The sequence below is a fragment of the Sparus aurata genome, chromosome 15 (genome assembly GCF_900880675.1).
Source record: "Sparus aurata chromosome 15, fSpaAur1.1, whole genome shotgun sequence".
Lineage (NCBI taxonomy): Eukaryota > Metazoa > Chordata > Actinopteri > Spariformes > Sparidae > Sparus > Sparus aurata.
In genome coordinates, this window is record NC_044201.1 from 20,525,556 (window position 1) to 20,546,695 (window position 21,140).

General features: G+C 43.2%; 1 protein-coding gene across 1 annotated transcript; it reads right to left on the minus strand.

Annotated features, from left to right (window-relative positions):
- Positions 1-1,982: 1,982 nt before the first annotated feature.
- Positions 1,983-6,924, minus strand: six3a (SIX homeobox 3a). Its single transcript, XM_030440870.1, has 2 exons — positions 5,848-6,924; positions 1,983-3,660 (listed from the first exon to the last, which is right to left on the minus strand). The coding sequence occupies exons 1-2, from the start codon at positions 6,537-6,539 to the stop codon at positions 3,468-3,470; spliced, it is 885 nt and encodes a 294-aa protein (XP_030296730.1). The 5' UTR covers positions 6,540-6,924; the 3' UTR covers positions 1,983-3,467.
- Between the last annotated feature and the right edge of the window lie 14,216 nt (positions 6,925-21,140).

The following is a 21,140-nucleotide window of genomic DNA, read 5'->3' on the forward strand; positions in this document are numbered from 1 at the left end:
TCTGCGGCTCCATCTCTCTGATACAGCCCTAATCCTCGTGTCCTCCTTTGCCGATAAAAAAAAAAGAAAAAAAAAAAGAAGAAAAATGCTCTTCAGTTTACGATTAATTTAATCTCAATCATAGCCCGAGACTTGTCGAAGCCAATAAAACTTGTGGAGTGCGTAAATGGAGAGGTGGGTGGAGGGTGGAGGGTTGGATGGGGGGGTGTGATAAGGGTCTTGGTTGTGCGGCGGTGCCACGGCCCCTCGGTGCTCTTGATAGGGGCCTATCTGTCTCTGGCAGGCCGGTTTAAGACCCGGAATGGGTTTTAAAATATGATACAGATTTCTTCATCTAATGAATGAGTGAGTGCAGCGGGAGGGAGGGAGGGGGGATGGAGCTGGCTTGTTTCAGCCGGGGCAGGGAGCTGTATTATGGCCTCGGTTATTTCAGGATCACAGGCCCATTGAGTCGTACGGCTGAAGCTTTTTGACACACTTGTTTTTGTGTTTTGATTGAGGGAGACTTATGCATGCGGGTAGCTTATGCGCGCATTTCATCCAGAGGAGACTGATAACATTTATGAGAGAGGGGGGGAAGAAGAAGAAAAAAAACATAATCCACGGTCAGATGGAGAGTGTCTACAGCTGTAGTTTACTATTCACAACAAATTCAACTTCTGCCGGACTAATTCGCAGCTTTGGCGCGGAGGATGTCACTCTACGAGAATGAAACAAATGTTTTTACGAGTGAAGATTAATGCTGAGTTTGTTTTTTTTTCTACACACCCGTGCCCACTGCCTCCTTTTGTGAATAGATTAACACATGTAACCAGTCTAATTAGGCACGTTTTTGTCTGAGAACTGGTTCCCTGGTCTCTACTCTAAATGTTAAACAGTCTCTTTCAGCCTCTTTTGGCCCGCGCGTCCGCCGCCCGTAGAATTTTATATCTAAGCTTTCAGACTTTGGACAAGAAAATATCCAAAACACGCTGCCCCGGTCCCTGACATCACACTGCAGGCCTGAAAAAAGAAATACCTGTTGGAGACGCTGAAGTTTTCACTCTAACATCGAGGAGAAAGCTGCACGCCTGTACAGTCCGTACAAAACTCCTGCGCTCTCCCCGAGCCAAGCAGCAGCATCTGTCCTACTTTTCCTGTTGCCAAAGACACGACCGCACTGCGTCGACGCGCATAGTGCCGAGCTGCCTTGCAGTTAACGCAGCGCCGTATTTACATGGGGGAAGCCCTCAGCGCTGCTTTTTTTTTTTTTTTTTTTTTTTTTTTTTTTTAAGGAAGCAGAAAATCTTGTGTTTCCACCACCCCCAAAAAACTATAGCTCCTGCAACAGTGTCCTATAGCAAATCTGCCCTAGTCTGCAGCATAATTGGTTGGGGATTTAGATGGAAAGGGACTGCAGGAGAGAAAGCCTTTTTTTTTTTTGGAGGGGGGAAATGGTTCTCGTCCGAGGAAGAAAAGCTCTTTTCAGCGGTCCACAATGGGAGATTGGGACAGGGGAGGAGTCCCATCGTGATTAGCCCATTTAATGGCGCGTTTACTTAATTTCTGTATTCACTAGCAACGGTAAACAAAAGGGGAAATAGCACTCACATTTTTAAGTGCTGTATGACGTTGACGTTTGCCAGAATGTGTGCAGTATACAGGGGCAGTCATATAGGGCGAGTTTTCTACTTGCATTAACACAGTTTAAAAAAAATGAAAAAATAAAAAAAATGGTAAAGTGCGCCAACATTTTTAAACACAGCTCTAGTTTTTCCTCCAAGAAGCAAACAGTTTCACAACAACATAAATAAATATGTCTTTTAAATCCGGAAATAAAAAACAAAACTATTTTTTGGGGGGTGAACCGCTTCCGGGAAACGCAATAAGCCACGGCGAGCATTAAAATACCAATAACGAGCCAATAGGAACATGTTTTAGCCACTTATCAGCTTCCTTATCCGCAATCGGATGGAGAAGACAGGACATCATGCAGAAAGAGGTATAGCAAATTGAATACTGTATTTGATTTAGAAATGTATGGTACATTAACATAATAACCACGCAAAGAAAGAAACATTGGGTAGGCTAATGTAAATAAGCGCTTCGGAGCGACCCTGGGGCGGGCAAGGGGGGGGGGGGGGGGGGGGGGGGGGGGGGGTGAGGGGTGAGGGAGGAAGGGAGGAGGAGGAGGGGAGGCAGCCTGCAGACTTGAATAAACGTGGGCAACAACAAGCTATTCCACTTTCACATATTTTTCCTCTTTGCGTCTTTTTTTGTTGTTTTTTTGCACAAGTGTGACCGGCCAAACATAATGTCACCATCACCATCATCATCATCATCATCATCATTATCATCATCATCATCATCACCATCAGACCCCCCTCCCCTTCCCCAGCAAAACAAAACAAAGCAACAAAAACGCCTAGAGCACTTGAGTTGTAAGTTTTGACAAATATTTTATGTAGGAACACCAAAAGTCAAGAAAAAAAGTGAGGGAGGGGATAGAAAAAGAGGATGAGACGGTGAGGGGGGGAGGAGAGGGGGAGGAGAGAGAGAGAGAGAGAGAGAGAGAGAGAGAGAGAGCAATAATTATGTACAGGCATATTTCTACACGTATATTACAAGACCGGGAGAATGATCGCATTATTTGAGATATACATAATTCAATATAAAATTTTGAAAATAAAAATAAAAATCTGATACAGTCATAAACGATCCCGTTCGTCTTTTTTTTCTCCTTTTTTTCTGTTTTTGTTTGTTTGACCATGTTTACCCCACACAGGCAGTGACAGAAGTGTTATTTCTCAAAAAAAGGTGCTTTACGACTTAAAAATGATTGTCTGATGAACACAAAGTAAAAAACAAAACAAACAAACAAAATTAAAAACAGGATTGCATCTTGTGTCTGCATGGCGGCATCATCATCATCATCATCATCATCACATCATCATCATCATCATCATCATCATCACTTGGACAAAAAAAAAAAAATGGAGATTGAGGGCGAGGGGGGAAAAAAGGAAAGAAAAAGCGACGAAGACAACCGAGACGATCTGTGTTTATTCCCTCTGATCGATGTTCCTGATGGAGAAAATCTTGCACTCAGGATTTTTTTTTTTTTTTTCGTTTTCCCCTGATTACAAAATAAAAAATAAAAAGTAAGACATCATGCAAGTAGTCTAGTAGTAGTGGTGGTGGTGGTGTGTTGGTGGCGGCGGTGGTGGTGGTGGTGGTGGTGGTGTGGGGGTATGGAGAGGAAAGGGGAGGCGTGGGTCCTTTGAAAGCGCTTTTAATAAAAAAAAAAAAAAACGACGTGCTTTTATCTCTTTTTTATTTTAATATTTATATCAATCGGTCCTTTTTTTCATCCGAGATATTTCATAAGTCTTTTTTTTCTCTCTTCCTCTCAGGTCCATTTTCCCTGTAAATATTTCTCTTTTTGTTTGTTTTTGTGTGTTTCTCTTTTTTTTCTCCTCCCCTCCGTATCATACATCGCACTCCGAGTCACTGGATGTGACGGACAGGATAGACGTCCCGGTATCAACTCTCTCTGTCATACTGGAAACGCTGGTGGTGGGACTGGCCGCGGTCGAAGGCGACTCCGCCGAGCTGTGAGGGGTGAGACCGGCCTCCGAGAGGGACCTCATACCGCTCGGTCCTATTGCTTGGTGCTGGAGCCTGGGAGAAGAAAAGAAGCGAGGAGAGGGGAGAGAGGAGGAGGAGGAGGAGGAGGAGGAGGGGGTTTAGAAGAAGAAGAAAAAAAAATGAGCGAAATGGCAATTAGACCTGAGAATGTCCCCCTTTCCCCTCCTCCTCCTGCAAAATAGGGGTTCAAACTCGCCTTTTCTTTCCCCCTGCCGGCCCCAGCCATGCATGCATGCTTTTATCAAATAGCCCAGCTTTTCAGGGGGACAAAACACAGCGCTATTTAGACTACCAAATGTTGGGAGAAATGTGATGGGCTCTCCTTTTTTTGTGTGTATGTGTGTGTGTGTGTGTGTGTGTGTGTGTGTGTTTGGTTTATATATATATATATATATATATATATATATATATATATATATATATATATATATATATATATATATTTAATTCCTGCAGGAAAAAAGTAGGCAACGCGCGTCTGGGATTTAAATGTCGTGTCACATCGCAGGGAGAAGAATATAATCTGTAAATCCAGCTCGGTTTGTGTGTGTGTGTGTGTGTGTGTGTGTGTGTTCTCTTATATATATATATATATATATATATATATGTATATATATATATATATAAAAGCAGTTTGATGGAAGTCTTTACAACAACAACACTTTGTGGCTTGTTTCATTTTTAAGTGCATGTGATCTGCATTTACTATTCCTCCTAATGGCTGGCACGTTTATCTCACAGAGCCCCCCGTTGCTCTCTGCAGCGTCCTGGACAAACAATATGATGCAAAAAATAAAAAATACAAATAATATATATATATATGTATGTCTATTTAGGCCTTTGTCCAATTGCAAAATGTCACGAGGCTGTGCCACAGATGTATTTCAGTCTGGTGGAAGTGGACGTGTTGTGAATGAGTGACGTGGAGATCCAGGTTACTCCAATCATCCTAAATGTTTATCTCCAATCCACTCATGATAATAACCGCACCGCGGCAGGATAATGTCAGCCTGGAAATATATCTCTTCATTTAGCAGAAAGATTAGAATAGGGTTCATATGGCTTAGTCGTCCTCCGAGGTATTTTCTAATCAATTACAGCATTTCGCTGGAGTGATACCACACTTAATGTTATGAACACAGCCCACTGTACAGTCCACACACGATTTATTTTTTTTAATACGCGTGCTCGTTTTTTTTGTATTATTATTATTTTTTTAAATGTATCTTTAGTCCAGTAATATCGATAATATCTCCATTATCCTCCGAGATGATCTCTGTGCCACAGTGATGAGTAACATGTGATGTTAGAATGATAAACCGGTGCAGGATTCGTGGAGCTGCTGCACGCTGCTGTAGCTTCAAAAAAAAATCATCACACCAGCTTTTTTATGGAAGAAGCGTGAAAAGTGTTTCTAAAATTATTTGTAAAAACGTGACAATTTTAGGTGTATTTAAAAAAAAACGCAGTCATTGGTTGGATACAGTTTAGTCTGTATAGATTTTAAGACTCGTCCTGTGCTTTTATTTTCTTACGTTTAACTGATTAAAATTAATACCTAAAGCTGTTTATAGTTTAATTACAGAATTAGTGGCGATGCTGTAAATGTGCGAGGTGAAGTGATGTGTAGATATTTAATTGGAGCTGTTTTGGGGATTTATTCCTCTTTTACGGAAAAAAAAATACATAAACAAGCTGTTTTCTGTTTAATTAAAAAAAAATAACATAAATATAAAATAATCGCCCCTTCAGTTTAACAGCAATCCGGTTCATGATTGTAATATTATCATTTAATTCATCTCATTTCAGCAGAAAACTAGAATTAAACATTAGTTGTGTTTTTCACAATCTGGTAATTCTGTATTTTTGTTCGAAATCCCTTCAAAATAAAATACACACACCAGCCGGCAGTGTTCCAAGCAGCTCCTATAAATGATTACAAAATAAGTCTTATAATTTCTAAAAGCGATATTTTTAGATATTTACAGCAGCTTCTGAGGTCTTTTCGATGTTCATTCTGTTTTCACTTCATAACAAAAATGTCGCCGCAGCCTGCTCCCTCCCCCTGCCAGACACACTCGTCTTTTTCCGAGACAGCCTCCGTCCGTGAAACACAACTACAGTTTTTAATCAAACCTCTTCTTTCCCTCTACATTTGCGTGTTTCATGGAAAACTTCTAAACATTCTCGTGTTTTTCGAGCGGGACATAAATCACCAACCTGTTTTTGGCCGCTGCGGCTCTGTCTCGTTGCCTCCGGTTTTTAAACCAGTTTCCGACCTGTGTGGGAGTGAGTCCAGTGGCTTGAGCCAGTTCCCTTTTCTTGCTGGGATTTGGATATGGGTCCTGTAGGTACCACTCCCGCAGCAGGCTCCGTGTCCGCTCTTTGAAACAGTGCGTCTTCTGCTCGCCGTCCCAGATGGTCCGAGGCAACGGAAACTTCTTCCGCACCCGGTACTTATCGACCGGTCCGAGGGGACGACCGCGGAGCTTCTCGGCCTCCTGGTAGTGCGCTTCCAGCCACATGGCCTGCAGTTTGCCGTGCGAGTCCTTGGTGAACTTGTGGTTCTCTAGGATGTGGTAAAGGTCTCTGAAATTCCCCGTGTGGAACGCCACCACGGCCCGGGCGCGCAGGATGGACTCGTGCTTGTTGATCGCCTCGCACGCTCCCGGAGCCACAGGCAGGGACCAGAGGAAGCGGCCCAGCCGTTCGATGTCCCCGGTCTCCTCCAGCGTCTCGCAGACGCTCGCCACCTGCTCCGGGGAGAAGTTGAGGGTCGGTAGTTGAAACATGGACAAGTCTTCTGGAGACCTGGTGGTGGGAGCGCTGTTCGCCAGGAGCAGAGGGCGATCAGCGAAGTTTGGCAGGAAGAAATGGGAGGGATAAAGCTCTAAGGGGGATCTGAAAACCATGGAAATGACCTGAGAGAGAAAGAAAATTATCGAGAAAAGGGAAAAACCGAAAAAACACGGCAAGTAAAAAGATTGAATGATTCAATGGCTATCGCCTAATGACACCAGCCTCATAATATCTCCCCCCTAAATCCGCCGTTGAGTGTAGCATTGAAACATTTTGTTTCCCTTTTCTATTGGTCTTCTTGGTGTCGTTGTAGCGTTGTCATGGCAGCCCTGCCAATCACTGTCAAGCGTGCCAATCATTAGCCAGTACGTAGCGCGAGGCTTTCACCACTTGTGCAGCACGCATGGGGGGTTATCAGAGTCTCCGATCTCCACAGCAACCCTCCCACCGCACCGCGCGCATCAGGCACAAGCCAATGCTCGCCTATCTGCTGAATGGAATGAGCAATTAGAGGGTGGAATATTATTGCGATCTTAACGAGGCTCGTTAAAGCTAAAGAAGATATGTAGACTAGAGATGCTTAGCAGAGACGGGGAGGGAGGGAGGGAGGCAGAGGGAGCTTTAAAAGGGTGACAAATGGACAACCAATGACTGCAACTCCGGAATACACGTTTTGAATTGAAGCGAGTCAATTTGCACATCATTCTCGTACAATTTTTTCTTGTAGTAGCTACTTTTTTTAATCTTTTCTTTTTTTTTTTAATCAGTCCATTCATTTCCGTGCAAGAGATAGGAAGGCGTCAGGGTCTGCTACGTTTTTTGTTTTTTTTTCCCTTTTCATATATGTTATCACTTTCCATTTTCCTGTTTTCTAAAAGATCACATTTTGACACAGTCCTATAATCTTCTGGCTTCTGACCCCGGACCCGTCGATGCATTTAAAAAAATTGCACGTTGGCAATTTTTCTGACGCCGTCCGAGCGTGACTTTCCTCGGGTCGGCTGCTGTGTGGTCACTTTGTGTTTGGTGGGTGCTGGTCCGGGTGTAGCTGCGGTGTGATGCCGCGCTCCCCCTCCTGCTGTCCCCGGCCTCGCCTCCGGGACGCTGGGCGCAGCCCTGGCCCCTTGCCCGCTGCCTCCTCCTCGGCCAACAGAATTTATTGTTCCAAATGAATATCGATGCGCAGCGTTGTGTTGATTAAACAAAGGTCATGGCGTTTCAGTTCGAAAACTAATTTGCCAATGGCGTCGCCCTTTAATGCCACCAGTTTAACACGGGTCTCTGTGATAGTCCTGACCTCTGAATAATACCACTAGTATTGGAATTACAATCAAATGGAAACATGAAAGCTCCTTGGGGACATAAAAGTAGTTTTCATGTATTTGATCTAGTGGTAAGGACAAGATCAATGTCCACATCCAGTCACAGGACTCGGCTTATAGCAGTAGCCACGGCGGTGTGATTTTCATGTTTATGGCTAAAACGGCTTCATATTTAGACAGGGCTTATAGGGTGTTAAAATAGTGTGAGTTCACTCTAACACGAACAGTGCTCACATTGTGAAAGGGCCGTGTACAAGGCGTAGCATCTAGACTCCGCTTAATCCGCCCTCAATAAAGCTGACATAATGATCCTAAGCCGCCTTTCTACAAAATCATTCAGGAATTCAAAACTTTTCCTTCCCTCTCTCAGATTTACACATTCTCCGGCGCTGGCCAGATAGACCACCGACTTCAAGCGTGGAGGGACAGTGAGTAAAACCAGCTGGACATGCATGTGTGGTCACCTGTTCCTGTTCACCGTTGCACCTTAGCCGGCGTATACATTAGTAACTGCATGAGCGAGCGTGCATATTACGCACGTTTGCGCGCTTTTACGCACCGGCGTTTTTTCGGGGTACTTTTAATTCCTGCATGTGCGTGTTGTTCAAGCGCCTGTAGGTTGCGTTGATGTGATGCAGAGCACGGCTTGTGATGATCTTGTTGCGGGGTCAGGCGTTTTTCTTTTGGGAGTGTGTGCGTGCGCGCGCATGTGAGGGAGTTGAGGGGGGTGTATATGGGATCAAACCTGTCCGCTGCGCTGCGATACGAACCTCAGGAGAACTAATTCCAAGTGGCACTTGAATTGGTCCCGTTGGAAAGCTCTGTGGACTGGAAGTAAAGGCTGGTATTTTCATGCTGGTGTTAAAACTAACCTCCTAGCCTACCACCACCCCCCTCTCCCCTCTTCTCTCTCCCTCCCTCCCTCCCTCCCTCTCTCTCTCTCTCTCTCTCTCTCTCTCTATCTAGACCCCGGCATTAAGTTGAGAGTGCAGGCTTAGCAGCTCTCCTCCGAATATGCAAAGCCTCCTTACCTGGCGCATCAATTTAGGCGATCACCATTCAGGACGAGGCTGCAGGTATTATCCAGCATTATGTTTTGGAGGGAGCCTTGTTTGGGAGGAGCCCCTCGCAGGCAATTCGGAAATCACTCCTCGAAGAGACTAGAGGTGAAATGTAAAACCTGAATGGGGATTGAGGGGGAAAGAGCCACTGGTAATTCACATTCTTTTACATGGCTTTTGTTTACGTTAAGCATGTAATTAACACCCCCCAAACAAGTTTATTCACCTGCCCTAATTGTGTGTTTATCCGGGGGCTCGCTGAATGTTCCGAGCAGCGGGGGACGGAGAGCTCTGAATGCACTGCGAGCATTTAACCGTCTTCTCCGTTTACTTACAGCCTAAATCTCCAGACACGACAACACAAACAGCACTCAGCGCGCTAAAAACACCGATAACACGTCGGCCGAGCAGACGGAGGCTTTGCACCGACAAACCTCTCATCCCGTCCTGCCGATTGATTGATTGATTGATTGATTGATTGATTGATTGATTGATTGATTGATTGATTGATTGTAAGGCGCTTTGTCGAACTGTGTTCCAAAACTTTCGTGTGAATTAAAAAGTTAGTTTTCGTCGTTTTAGGAAATCCAACTCCGTTCCGAAAGTTCAGCGCAACAAAAATCTAAAATGCGTTTTGGAGTTACGTTACTGGTTAATTGCCAATTAGTGAGTTATTTTCTGTTCCAATAAGGGCAGCAAATAAACAAAGCTGACGTTACGTCATGTACGAGGGAGAGAGAGAGAGAGAGAGAGAGAGAGAGAGAGAGAGAGGAAGAGAGAGAGAGAGACAGAGGGAGAGAGAGAAGGGGGACCTGAGGAGAGAAAGAAAGAAAAAGGTGTTGACTGTAAAAGGTAAGGGGGAAAGCGAAAGAAGGCACCAAAGAAAGGGTGTTCTTGTTTTTTTTTTATTTTTTTTATTTTTTTTCACTGCTCCCTCGTTGACCCCGGTTTGGCAGAGGCTGGCCAGAAAAAGACAGCACACCCCTCCCTGGCAAAGACAGGAGAGAAGCTCATGTGGCTGCTGCTCCATCCTGGATTCATCTCAACAAAAAAAGAAAAGAAAAAAAAAAAAAAAACAGAGGACGACAGTTTGGAGCGATGACGGGTACGTTCAAGAAAAAAAAAAGAAAAAGTCAGGCGTTTAATTTTTTCGTTATGCCTCTCTCACTCTGATGCCTGTCTGTATTGCGCGCGCTCGTTTATTTCCAAACTTTTAATCATCTTTAAAATGTCGAGAAATTTAAAGACATTTTATTTTAAATGATGTGGAAAGGATAGGATGCAGGTGTGTTTTTTTAATTAAATTATTATTATTATTTTTTTTTTCACCAGGAATTACCTTTTTCTTCTTCTCGCTCTTGTTTGTGTCCTTGCTCTTCTTCGTCCTCTGTAGAACTGTTCGCAGGCTCCAGTCCACCGACTGTCACCGTCCGAGCTCCGGACTGGACGCGACACCGGTTCCCCGCTATTTCACCGGTCAGTTCGTCCAAAGATCAGGATGGAGGTGCAGCCGCTGTCCCTGTAAGTCCTGTCCGAACACCGCCGTTTTTCCGTCCACGATGTTGCCAATGATGTTCGAAAAACTACGAATGATTTAAATGTTCGGTAACTTTAAAAAAATTAATATTCATGAAAAGATACGGGCCTTTTTAGTTTTATAACGAGGTAATAACCTTCTCACATATTTCTTATTTTAGATCTCGGAAGTCCGTTTTAATTTTGGCGCATTTGCCTTTTCTTTTTTTATCCGCGGAGCACCGGGCAGATCTGCGCCTCTGCAGAGCAGATGTGTGACGCTGTCGGGACGGGGCGCACAATCCCCTCCGTCCCACGTTGTCCATGTCAGGGTGCGGAGACTCTGCACTGTGTGTACACTGTAAAAAGTATCAATATGTACGAGTCGTTTAGCGCCACATTGAGTTTTTGAAAAAACACAGACTGCGCTTCTTGTGAGACACATCTGGCAGTGGGATGTAATCATTCCATCTGTTTCCATCACGACTCTTTTCACAGCGAATTTAAATCAGTGCAGTTCTCTTAACCGTGCTGTAGAAACGTTAATAAGCCATGTTCTGGTTTTGTGTTAACATGCGTTCATTTGTTTCAGCAATTGTTCTGCAACGCGTAAAATGCGTGGAATCGCCTTTTTGGCACCGGCAGAGTTTCCCCGCGTTTGTGGAGAAAATGTGCTAAAAAAAAAAAAAAAAAGGATTGAAGTGTTTTTAGATATTTTTTGCAGTGCATCCTCTCCTGCTCTCAAATAAAACCTGCGCTCTGCTGCTGTGGCGATTTTATTTCACTATTCCCTTTAAAAACCTAAAATTTCGCGCGACATGTTTTATTGATTTAATTGATTGATTGGGCTCAAGCGCCGAAATAATTAGGTAGACCGTTGCCAGCTTAGTACTTCACAGGTGCGGTAGGTCAACCCTCAAACACAACAATGCCAAATTTGTAATGAAAGTAACAGACAAACGTGACGACTAAACAAACGCACAATTTTCTGTGATTCTTTTTATTTTTTGGTCATGATCTGTAAATATGGCGCCACATTTAATAGTAAAGCTTCTTACAAAAAGTTTTTTTTTAACACCTCTCCCTCTCTCTGTCTCTCCCTCTGTCTCTCTCCTTCTCCCTCCTTTCTTTCTTTTATTGTTTTTATTGTGTGGTCTCATTAGGGGGACTTCCTGGCAGGGCTGGGAGCTTGTATCGGAGCTGTCCAATCAGTGTATTTACACGGGTTGTTAGCGACAGTTAATGAGGGCTCCTCCCCGGGCCGGTAGAGAAAGGCGCCTCAACATTAAGATTTACCTTGTGTCAACTCGTTACTTCTAATGAACCTCCATGCAAAAGCCTCCTCGTACTCAATGGAGCCGTGCGCCCGGATCTTGTGTGTGAGACCCTGGAAGAGTGGAGCTGCGAGCAGCCGGCCTCCCTCTCTCCCCCCTTTTTTTCTTCCGCTCACTCAGGGAGCGTTGCTTTTTCTCTGCAGGTCTGGGCTCCATGATGCATGCACGCCTGTGTGTGTGTGTGTGTGTGTCGGTGTGTGTGAAGAATGAAAGTGGGTGGTGCATATAGCCTATCTATATAGGAATGTGATGATGGCAGCCCAGGAGATCTGATTAAGACTGGCACAATAACACATTTATAATGAACAGACTATGGAGTGAAATTGTGTTTTTCCAGCTTTGGTGTCTGATCATCACCAACGATGTGATCAGAAGAGTGAGTTTTGTGTCTGCGTGCCCGTATCGCAGACCCGACACGTCTTCCATTGTTTGCTGAATGAGGCTTGACGTGTCAGCTTATTGCCTCTGCAGAAGTAAGTTCATTTATAATCACCCTCCATCCACCTCACCCACCCCCACCCACCGGAGCTGCACGGGCCCCTCCGTCCGTCCGCCCTCTCGGCTGGCCCCCAGTGTGGCTTGTTGAGCCGCATCAGCAACACATCACTGCCCCTCAATTCAGGTACAAACTGGAGGAGTTTGGCGGATCCCTGAAGTGGACTCCCCTCTTACTCCTCTAACCCACAGAGACACCACTTAAAAATCAATTAGGCTCGTCTGCTCGCTCCCTCCCCGCTCCTCGCCATTTCCGAAACAGGTGGCTTCCACCAAAATTTTGGGAGGGGCCTGAAAGTAAAATCAGAATTGGGTTCCTTACTTGATGGCCCTTTTGAATTCATTTTCATGTTACGTCCCTGCCCTTTTGGATATTTTATTAGCCTTTTATCTTGACTGGTTGTGATTTTTTTCATCCGAATTCTTTTATTTTGTTGTACCTTTATGGGATTTACCATTGCCAGTATAAATCTACCCATACACGCACGTCCCTTGGCTCTTTCTACCCCCAGTGACAGGGTTTCATGTCCTTGATATGTGAAAACTCTTTCTCAACCCCTCATCCAGCCTCTTTCTTCCTGCGCATCTCCTCATATCGTCACTTTAACCTGGTCCCCGCGCGTTAAAGAGCCACAGCGGCAGCAGCAGCAGCGCCGGGGGAGGCCGTCTGCTCACTCTTCCAGGTAGATGGCTCATTTTAGAGACGGAGGCGGTAAATATATAACGGGCGCGTATCAGATGTATCGCCCCGAGCTTTACATATGATGCTCACCTTCCTTCCATTCCCCCAGTGACTTCCTCCACATCCCCAGCTTCGGTTTATTTCCAGCCCCTTGAAAAATCGTTGTGTAACTTATCGTTCATCTGCATGTGTAGGCCTAAAAAAAAAAAAAAAAGAAAAGAAAAAAAGTGCACTCGGGGCCTCCAGAGGGCTGACATGATGACCGCAGTTTACGTCAGCCCCAAAATGATGACAGAACTTCTGCAGGAAGATGTGACTGTTTTGGACTCGACTGTCAAGGCTGATTAAGCGCCCCGGCTCTTTAGATGCAGATAGGAGCTGTGGAGATGGCCCTTAAGCCCGGTGTCACAGGGGCTGACAAGCCGTAATTACTCCGGCTGACATATCGCTCTCCGAGCCCACTAATGTGGGAGCTGCGGAGCCCACATACCGCATGCATACAAGCCGGGGCCGCGCAACTCTTTGGCCATGCAGTCGCTTTTAGCGCCGGGTTCAGACGCTGCTGGGCTGGCCACGTGCTCCACACCTGACCCTTTTCATTTTAACATTTTAGCAGTGAAATAGCCGCTTATTTAAAGCGAGTGATACGGTGGAGGAGATTACGAGGCTGTGTGTGGATGAAAGCAGCCCGCTGACACACAGACACAAGACAAACTGTGCAGCTGTGGTGGAGAGCGCGGCAAACATCATTCGGCATGGTCATTTTTAGCAAATTAAACTTTAGTTTGACTGTTAACGACGAATTAAATGCTTTATAAATCATAAATAAAGTTGCACCTGATGCTTCTGAGCATTTAATACGTGATTTATAAAGCATTTAATTGTCAAACGCGCACATAACTATTAACAAAACTTTAATTATCTAGAAATGTGCCGTTTATAAACAATGGCTTCTATAAAGTGTTCTGTGGAAAGTAACTAAGTACATTTACTCAAGTACACTACTTACAAATTGAGATATCTACTTGTATCTGACTACGTTTTAGATTACCTGTATCTGAGAGCTACAGCTAAAAACTTGTAGCTGAATATTTTACATACAAAATGTCTTTATCATAAGATGTTATAATAGTACAGCTCGTTTAAAGTTGTAACTTTTAATTCACTTAACATCAACCAAAAATTCTGTAAATGCTCCTTTAATGCATCAAAATTTATATTTTCATAACAACCATTTTGCTGATACTACTCCCTGACTTGATTTAAGTCGGCCCTACAACTTTGGATGCGATACTTTGACTTGAAACTGAGTATTTTTCAAAAGTAGCAAAGCTGCTTTTAAAAAAGTAAATTGTGTAAAAAGCTTCTTCCAGCCTATACATCTAAAATAAAGATTATGATATCATGAGAGATTAAATGGTTCCATCCTTGTATAAACTCACTATGCCAGGAGAAAGTAACTAAGTACATTTACTTTATATTTCCATCCTACTACATTTCAGAGAAATAAAGTAGTTTTGACCACACTACATTAATTAGCAGACATTGACACATTATCAGCTAAAAGTATTATATAATTTAAAACCATTCAAGTAGGCCTTAATAAAGTTAGAATATTAATATTAATATTCACCTCAACCGTAATGAAAATGCTCTCTGGTCTATATGTTGTTGCATCAGAGGTAATATTCTGAAAGTATTTTATAGGAAACAAAACACACTGAAAAGAAGGATTCTGCATAATGTGTTTTTACTTTTGGCACATTCTGCTGTTAATACTTCTGTTATAAGTACATATTTGAATACAAGACTAACTTCTCGTATTCCTTATAATGTAGCACGGCTGCTTTTGCTCAGGTAAACTGTCTGCACGCTTCTTCCGGCAGACACACCGGTATGTTTAAAAATAAAGATTAAAGATGTCAGAAAGTATTAAATGCTCTCAGGTAAGCTTGTGTTAGGTGTTCAGGTACAATTCTGAGTAACTTCTACTTTATACTTCATTACGGCTACATTTTAAAAGGGAATGAAACAGTTTTAGTCTATTTATCTGACAGATTCTGTTCAGTTAAAATAGAATATAACTTTCTAGATTGAACAGCTTGAAGGGGCACTGTGGAGTTTTGGAGAAGAAATTCAAACTCAGAATTTTAACATTCACAATATTAATGAGGTCATAACACAAATTCTGAAATATTTATCTAATCCATAAGTGAATAAACAAGCTGTTCTCAGAGGAAAATAAGACCCCCAGAACACTGATTGAAGCCAGAAAGGTGGCAGGGTCCGCCACATATAAAGAAAGAGAATAAGTATGAAACTGTGTTGTCATTTGAAGTTTGTTCATCCAGCCATGAGTTTGATTATGGAGATTATTTGGTTCTCTTCTGATTCTTCCCCAAAACTACAAAGTGCACCTTTAAAAAAACAGTTGAACACTTTGAAATGAGCTTTTCTGCAGTTTATTTTTGACAGTCTACAATAACTACATTCAACATTTTACATGCACACATCAAACTGTAGCTGCTGGACTTTTCTGCTACATGATTCGGTCATACACACACACACAAACACACACACACACTCACACACACAGCTGCTGCAGTCAGAGCGTGTTGACACCTGCAGTGTCTGTTTGCCACAAGCATTTAGCCCACAACACGAGCAGCCTCTATCACTGTCAGCCGGTAAACACTTCCATTAAAGCTATATTTTCGGATCGACGGATGTGTGTGATCTATAGATCCATATCGAGTCATCTTGCCCCCATCCCCCTATCTTTAGTGTGTGTGTGCGTGTGTGTGTGAAGGTTACAGTCACCGCGTCACACACGATCCTGTCATTGTCTCACATTTTGTTTGTTGCGGTGTTTTGGCGTGGCACGAAACCGACGTCACAGCCTCTCTCTCTCTCTCTCTCTCTCTCTCTCTCTCTCTCTCTCTCCTTCTCTCTCTCTCCTTCTCTCTCCCTCCTTGACTGCAGCTTTTGACATTACTCCACTCGATTGCCCGTTTACCCCCAAGTCAAGTTTGAGACGGGCAAGAAGTGTAAAAGAGGTGGGCCATGTCATATCCGCTCAGTGCGCATGGGATCGCCGGCCCTGCTCGGCTCGGATCATTGTTCGGGAGAACAATTCGTGCACGCAGCGAACAGGAAAGGCAGCGTGTCAGAGAGAGAGAGGGAGAATAGTTGAGCACAAAGGCTGGCCGGACAATTCGCACAGTTCCTCACAGCAGCAGTTCATAGTTATTGTGAGGCGTTTTACTTATATACTCTCATCATCACTGTCTCACAACTTCTTTTTATTTTAGTCTGCAGTAACATTTAGTTTGTGGAGATTTGATGAGATTAATTAAGTCACTCTGCCACCCGGACAACACCTCAAGGATATTACTTTGAATCGGATGTGGCCACTTTAATGAGCTACAAAAAACCTGTTCTCCTGACAGTTCCAGGCTTCTGTGAAAGTTAATGTAAAATGACCACAAGAAGCCTTGAACCGAGAAAAAAAAAAAGTCCCAGAACACCTTTCGTCAACCTGGTGTTATTTTCAACTTTACTTTAGTTTTCTGGAAAAGAAATTCAAAACTCTGAAAATAAGTATTTATGATATTGGTGAGATAGTAATACAAACTCAGTTTATTATATTTGTTATTTCCATAACTGCACGAATAAGCTATTTGCAGAGTAAAGGTCACCCAAACTTTTTTATATATATAAATATATAGCTCAATAAAGTATAAACAAAGTAAAACAGTACGAAACTGTGTGGTCGTTTAAGGTCATTTTGTTCATTCAGTCGTGAAAACGAAGAGAGTTTGTTCGTTTAGTTTGTGAAAGCATGAACATCAGTCAATGAAGATTTGAGAGTTTCACCATAACAAAAACACACAGTGCACCTTTAAGAGACTTTTTGATACAAATATGAATCCTCTGTATGTTTTGTTTTCAAATTGTTTGAATATATAGGTGTCACTGGGAGCGCTAGAAACATCTCCCCATTATTTTTTAAAAGCATAATTTGTTTAAAAAAAAAAGAAGAAGAAAGAAGAAATTTCACAAGACAAAAATATGAAATGAGTTTGAAGGCAGGATTTGGTATGTGTCTCTGTGTAGCCGATGATGTTGAGCGACATTTGCAGGACAAAGTGATTATTCACTAGATAACAGAGGTGATCAGCTAATATCCGCACAAGAAGTATTACGTATCCATCTTCTCTTTCCACATACGATCTCCCCATTAAATTGCCTTAGACTTCAGATTCATATGTTTGTGCTGTTATTCCTTTGGGAGACCCGAAAACCTGTCAGGGTTGGTTTGGTGCTCGGTTTTTTCAGGCTAAACATCCACCTGAACGGCCTCTTATTGTACCGTCTGAAACACGATAGGCTACCAAATGCAAAAAATATATGTAATGTAAAATATGTATAAAATACATCCTCTGAATAAAGTGCTAACATTATTTAACATCTATAGGAGGCAGCGTGTCGGATCGCTGCTTTCATAAAACCGTCCAAAAAAAATAAAATAAAATATAATATTAGTATTTTGCCGATTTTTCGAATACTAGCTACGTAACGTGGTTGCTAGGCAACCGATTGGCGCAGGTGAGCTCATCATTGGCTGTTTTGCATCATCTAAGGTGCGTTTTCCAGACGAGCCATACGTCACAGCGGCTTCGACTCAAGAGCCAATCAGAGGTGAGCTACGCCGTCCTGTGGCAGATATTATCTTACAGGATAATAACGGAGGGATGCGGCGGCGGCCGAGGAGCCGGTTACTCGCGGGTGAGCAGCACCCATCCAATCTGATTTATGTCACGCGTCTCCACGGATCAATAGCGGACGTCTGGGGGAGCAGGGGGGAAGGGAGGGAGGGAGGAGAGAGAGCAGGGAGGGAGGAGTGAGGCTGAGCTGAGCTGATGCACAGGTGTAAGGAGAGGAGAGGGAAGGTGCAACAAGTCAACAGCAGTTTGACCCACGCGACACTGTGGGCTGCTGTTTGGGTGGTTTTAATGAATGAAAACAGGAATCAGAAGAAAGATAGGCCAAAAGATGAATCATGCCTTGACAGCTTCTAATAGACTGTTTGATTTTGAGGGATAATAATGCTGTAAAATAATATTGATGATAAAAGAAAGAATTAATAATAACGATAATGAAAGTAATAATAATAATGGTTAATAACAGGTTTTATTATTATTATTAATATTATTATTATTTTCGTATTTGTAACCATTCATCACATCTGTCATTAATCCCTGATAATTCATCGACATTTAATCAATATGTCGAAATAAGTATTAGGCGACAAAATGCAACTTAGTGGAGAAAGATGTCCGACCCGAGCAGCCTGGGGGATGATCAATCATCTGTCTCAGGTAAAGTTACATTTTGTTGGTTGTTTCGGTCGTTAACAAATATTTATGTTATGTTATTGTAAAGCACTTTGTTTTTGGGAAAGTCCTCGTTCAATAATCCAACAAAAGCTGTCACTTGATTTGACAGAAGAAAGAAGTCTGTGGTGCCATTTTTAGATTTCTGTTCAGCGAGCCAGACGCGTCGGTTCATACTTCCACACTTTAATCTCCTCGTGCAGGATGATTAAAATATTACTGTTTCCTGATCGCTCTGTGGTGAGGTGTTTTTGCAGCACATCCAGCCGCTTTGGCTCCCAGCATCAGTAGTTTGTATCGAGTTAGATACGCTCACCACGCACACCCACTCCCTGCCACTGAAACCATAATGTTTTTATACACATGGGGCTCATACACACACTGCTGAAACCACTGAAGCCTGCGTGTAAACCTGCCACGTCCAGCTACAACGCGGGCAGATCCAAAGGAGAAAAGCGACGCTCGGACCAAATTCACCATATAAGCATAAAACAAACTTGACCTATATCCGTGTTTCAGCTGCATCATCGTATTGGTTCATTCATTATTCAGCCCCGGGGTTTATTAGCCCTGGATGGCAGATGTCAGAGCGTGATAGAGATGTTTATGTTTGACTGATTTAAGGAGCCATTATCCCGCCTGCTTATCAAACATTCATGCGTGGCAGCTGTAGTTGTGCGGGTCTGCCCTCCGTCGTGTCTCTGGTGGCCGCTCCATGTATTCTTCTATGACCTTTCCACACGGTTAACCTGTTCTATTTTACCATCCGAGAGAGGAAAACATCTATAAAATATCTAAAAGCGCAGAAATAGTGACTAATGTTTCGCAATAGAGGACACACCAGGCAGTCACAGTTGGGGGTGCTGAGGGGTCAGTGGCTTTAATGACGTCATAGTGCAATGGTGCGCTACAATCATGTTTTTTTTTTCCTTTTCTTTTTTGCACTTATCTGCACGGTCAGGATAACATGTATATCGTCACTAACAATTATTTATTACAGTTTGAGTCCAAGCAGCCACATCTGCTACAGACAGGACCAGCTGGGAGATGAGGGGGGAGAGAAACTCCCCAGGCTCCCTTGTTAAATCGCTCGATTTTGTGAGTTGTCGAGTCAGCAGAAACTTTAAAAACCGCGTGAAGCGCTGTTTCTGACAAATTCTTAACTATTCGGGCCCTCTCGTAAATTCGGCGTATGTTATAGCCTCACTTTCAGGGGGCGCTGCAGCCCCCCTCAGCACCCAGCACCCGCGATTGTGGGCAAATAAGACGGTAAGACAGTGACCTGTCCTCGGGGGCGTCTTCAGTTGACACAATTAGTCTTTACAGCAATTAACTCATTCGTAAAGATTGAATACAATGGTCGAGCAACATGTTAATTAACTCTGGCGTGAGTCATTAAATGCATCATTATTTTATTGACTTTTTGCTGTTAATCAAAATGGGGTTTTTTTTAATCCCATTCAGAATATTTTCTTAGATGTAAGTGTAGTGGCTTTGACATGAGATACTAATGCCATGAGGGAGTATTGTTTAAAAATTTAGCGAGAAATTAAGTAATTATTTTGATATTTTCCTTTAGTCCACTATAGTAGACAAATAATGATAGTTTTATTCTCTGTGATACGTCATTCCTGTTGTATTGTTTTAAAATAATGAACAAGGAATTACATTTAGTTTTACAGATTTTCATGTTTTTAATGTTTTGTTTTGTATCTGTTCTTTTGTGATCTTTCATCCTCTAATCAAAACAGGTCAAATGTGTGTGTGAGTGAGTGTGTGTGTGTGTGTGTGTGTGTGTGTGTGTGTGTGTGTGTGTGTGTGTGTGTGCAGTCTAATATCAGACAACATGCCTGTTTTTCACAGGCTGAAAGATGTATTTTCTTTCCCAGTTGACTGAAGCTTCACACACCATCCACATTTTTTCTTTTTTGTGTAATTGCCCTGTGAACACGGTGGTTTTCATTCTTCTGACCCCTCCATGAACAGCACGCCGCCGCCCTCGCTGCCCCCCCCCCTCCACACCACCCTCCCCCGTCCAAACAACCCCACACAATGCTGCGTGTGCGTGCGCGCTCTGCGGTATGCGGGCTAAATGTCGTGCAGAGGTAATGGGAAGTCGTCGGAAGGTAAGGTCGCGGGTTCACGGCGGGGTTAAAGAGACCTGTCCGTGGCTCCTGTTTGCTTTTTTTTTGTTGCTTTTTCTTCTTCTTCTTCTTCCCACAACTCTGCTTCCTTCCCACAGGAGGATGTGTCCAGTCTGTCTGTATGTGTGCGCCACCGTCCTCCTCACCCCGCAGCAACCCCGCCACCGCACAGACCGTGTTTGTTTTTCTGCGTTTATTAAATCTTCCCCCGGCAGGAAAACCAGCAGTATCACCACGTCACTGGGCGCTGGTGAGTTTAGCACTTTGCATCCCTGAGAAAAACCTTTTGTGTGTGTACCAGTGAGGTCTGGTGCCTATTTATATCCTCACATGGAGGCTGAGTGTTCACGGCCGCTGAGGCTCATCCAGCTTCTTCTTCTTCTTCTTCTTCTTCTTCTTCTTCTTCTTCTTCTTCTTCTTCTTTTTTTCTTCTTCTTCTATTATTTTTTTTTCACGGTTTCATGTTCACGCTTTTGACTGTTGTTGTAGCAAAGGAACAGGCTAAAATATGCAGATTAATTATCACAAAGCAATCGAGGGGCAACTTGTTGTTTTTTTTTTGTTTTTTTTTTTCACCTTTAATTGAATTGAAGGGTTTCACTTGTATTCTTTGCCCTCGTGTTTAAAAATGTTTCATCATTAGTCGGTGAACTTCCACATGATTAACTAAAAACACCACTTGTGCACCTCTGCATCAAAGCTTTGGATGAATCCACAGTATGTGCCATATTTAAGCAGCATGGTATTAATGTAAGTTATTGAAAG

Coding starts and splice junctions, on each gene's coding strand:
- six3a (XM_030440870.1), bottom strand. CDS start 6,539: ATGGTTTTCAGATCCCCCTTAGAGCTTTATCCCTCCCATTTCTTCCTG. Junction 3,661..5,847: donor GCCGCAGCGGCCAAAAACAG/GTTGGTGATTTA, acceptor TTCTTCTCCCAG/GCTCCAGCACCAAGCAATAG.